Below are 1,171 nucleotides of genomic sequence, written 5' to 3' on the forward strand. Positions count from 1 at the left end.
GGTGCAAAAACCCGCCGCCGCATCTCAGAAGAGGACGTGCATGTGCTCGCCCACCAACCACCCCGGTTCTTTCAGATGCAGCCTGCACAAGGGCGTCGCCAGCAACAGCAGAGTTTCGAGTAGCTCGCAGTCAGCGTCGTACGGGAGTTCCAGCAGGCTGAACATGAGGCGCTCCGCCATGAAGAATTCCCTGGTGCGGATCGGGACTGTGGAGGGAGATTTGGTGAAGAGGGCTCTGGCCGCTTTGATTCGCCCGTCGTCCCATCAACAGCGCCGCCGTGGTGAGTTTCGGCCCCGCCCTAGCCGCCTCTCCGTCATGTCAAAGGCTTAGGTTTAGCTCTGGTTATTAGCTCAATCACTAGCTCCGGCGTGGTGACGCCTGGTCACGGTGGAGATGACGTCAGCATGGCGACCGAGTTACGGAAATTTTTTATGCTCCGGTGACCGAAAACCCGCGGACCCGAACCGGATCCGAAGGATCCGACATACTTTGAATTCGACAGTTTGTATAGTATTATAATAGTCGTAATGATGAATCAAAATTCAGAACCTAATTTGCAAACCAGATCCAAAACCGATTTAAATTCATAATTTCAACTTAACTTTAATTCCCTTCCCAATTACGGGATTGAACTGAAGAAATTATTCACAGCACTTACTGTCTTAAAATATTTTATTTAATTCTTTTTGGCTCAGTTATAATTAATTAATCATCAATTATCAGACCCTCAAATTTAATTAATTAGTTCAATTATTTGATTGGTTATATCTTTCGCCTGAATAATTATTTGACGTGTCCGTCACGTTCAATGGTATATTAATTCTTTTCCCCCCTTTCTTTGGGGTAGTGAGAATCTTTCTTATTTTACTTCAATTATTATTTTGATTTAACTGATAATAATTTAATTAATTTGTAATATTTATGCAGGTGCTTTCACATTTATGGGGGAGGAGGCTGCTGCTGCTTTTCAGATGTGAAGAGGTGTTCAATTCTGACTACCAAATTTTTGAGGAGATTGAAAATGAGAGCATAAATTCAGAGTCAAGAATGATGGACCACAAAATTGAGGGCTCCAACATTGTGGGCTGGAACTGATCTTAACATATAAACAGGACTATAATCTGCTTGAAATATGATAATAAAACACAATCTAGAAGGATATAAAGGAGG

At 42.7% G+C, this 1,171-nt stretch overlaps 1 protein-coding gene across 1 annotated transcript; it reads left to right on the forward strand.

Moving 5' to 3' along the window:
• LOC105166416 lies at window positions 1-763 on the forward strand (the record flags this gene model as incomplete). Its single annotated transcript, XM_020695211.1, is given in 1 exon segment — window positions 1-763. A coding segment is annotated over 1 exon segment (331 nt), but the record flags the coding sequence as incomplete, so codon positions are not given.

This window comes from Sesamum indicum, linkage group LG7 (assembly GCF_000512975.1).
Source record: "Sesamum indicum cultivar Zhongzhi No. 13 linkage group LG7, S_indicum_v1.0, whole genome shotgun sequence".
Classification (NCBI taxonomy): domain Eukaryota; kingdom Viridiplantae; phylum Streptophyta; class Magnoliopsida; order Lamiales; family Pedaliaceae; genus Sesamum; species Sesamum indicum.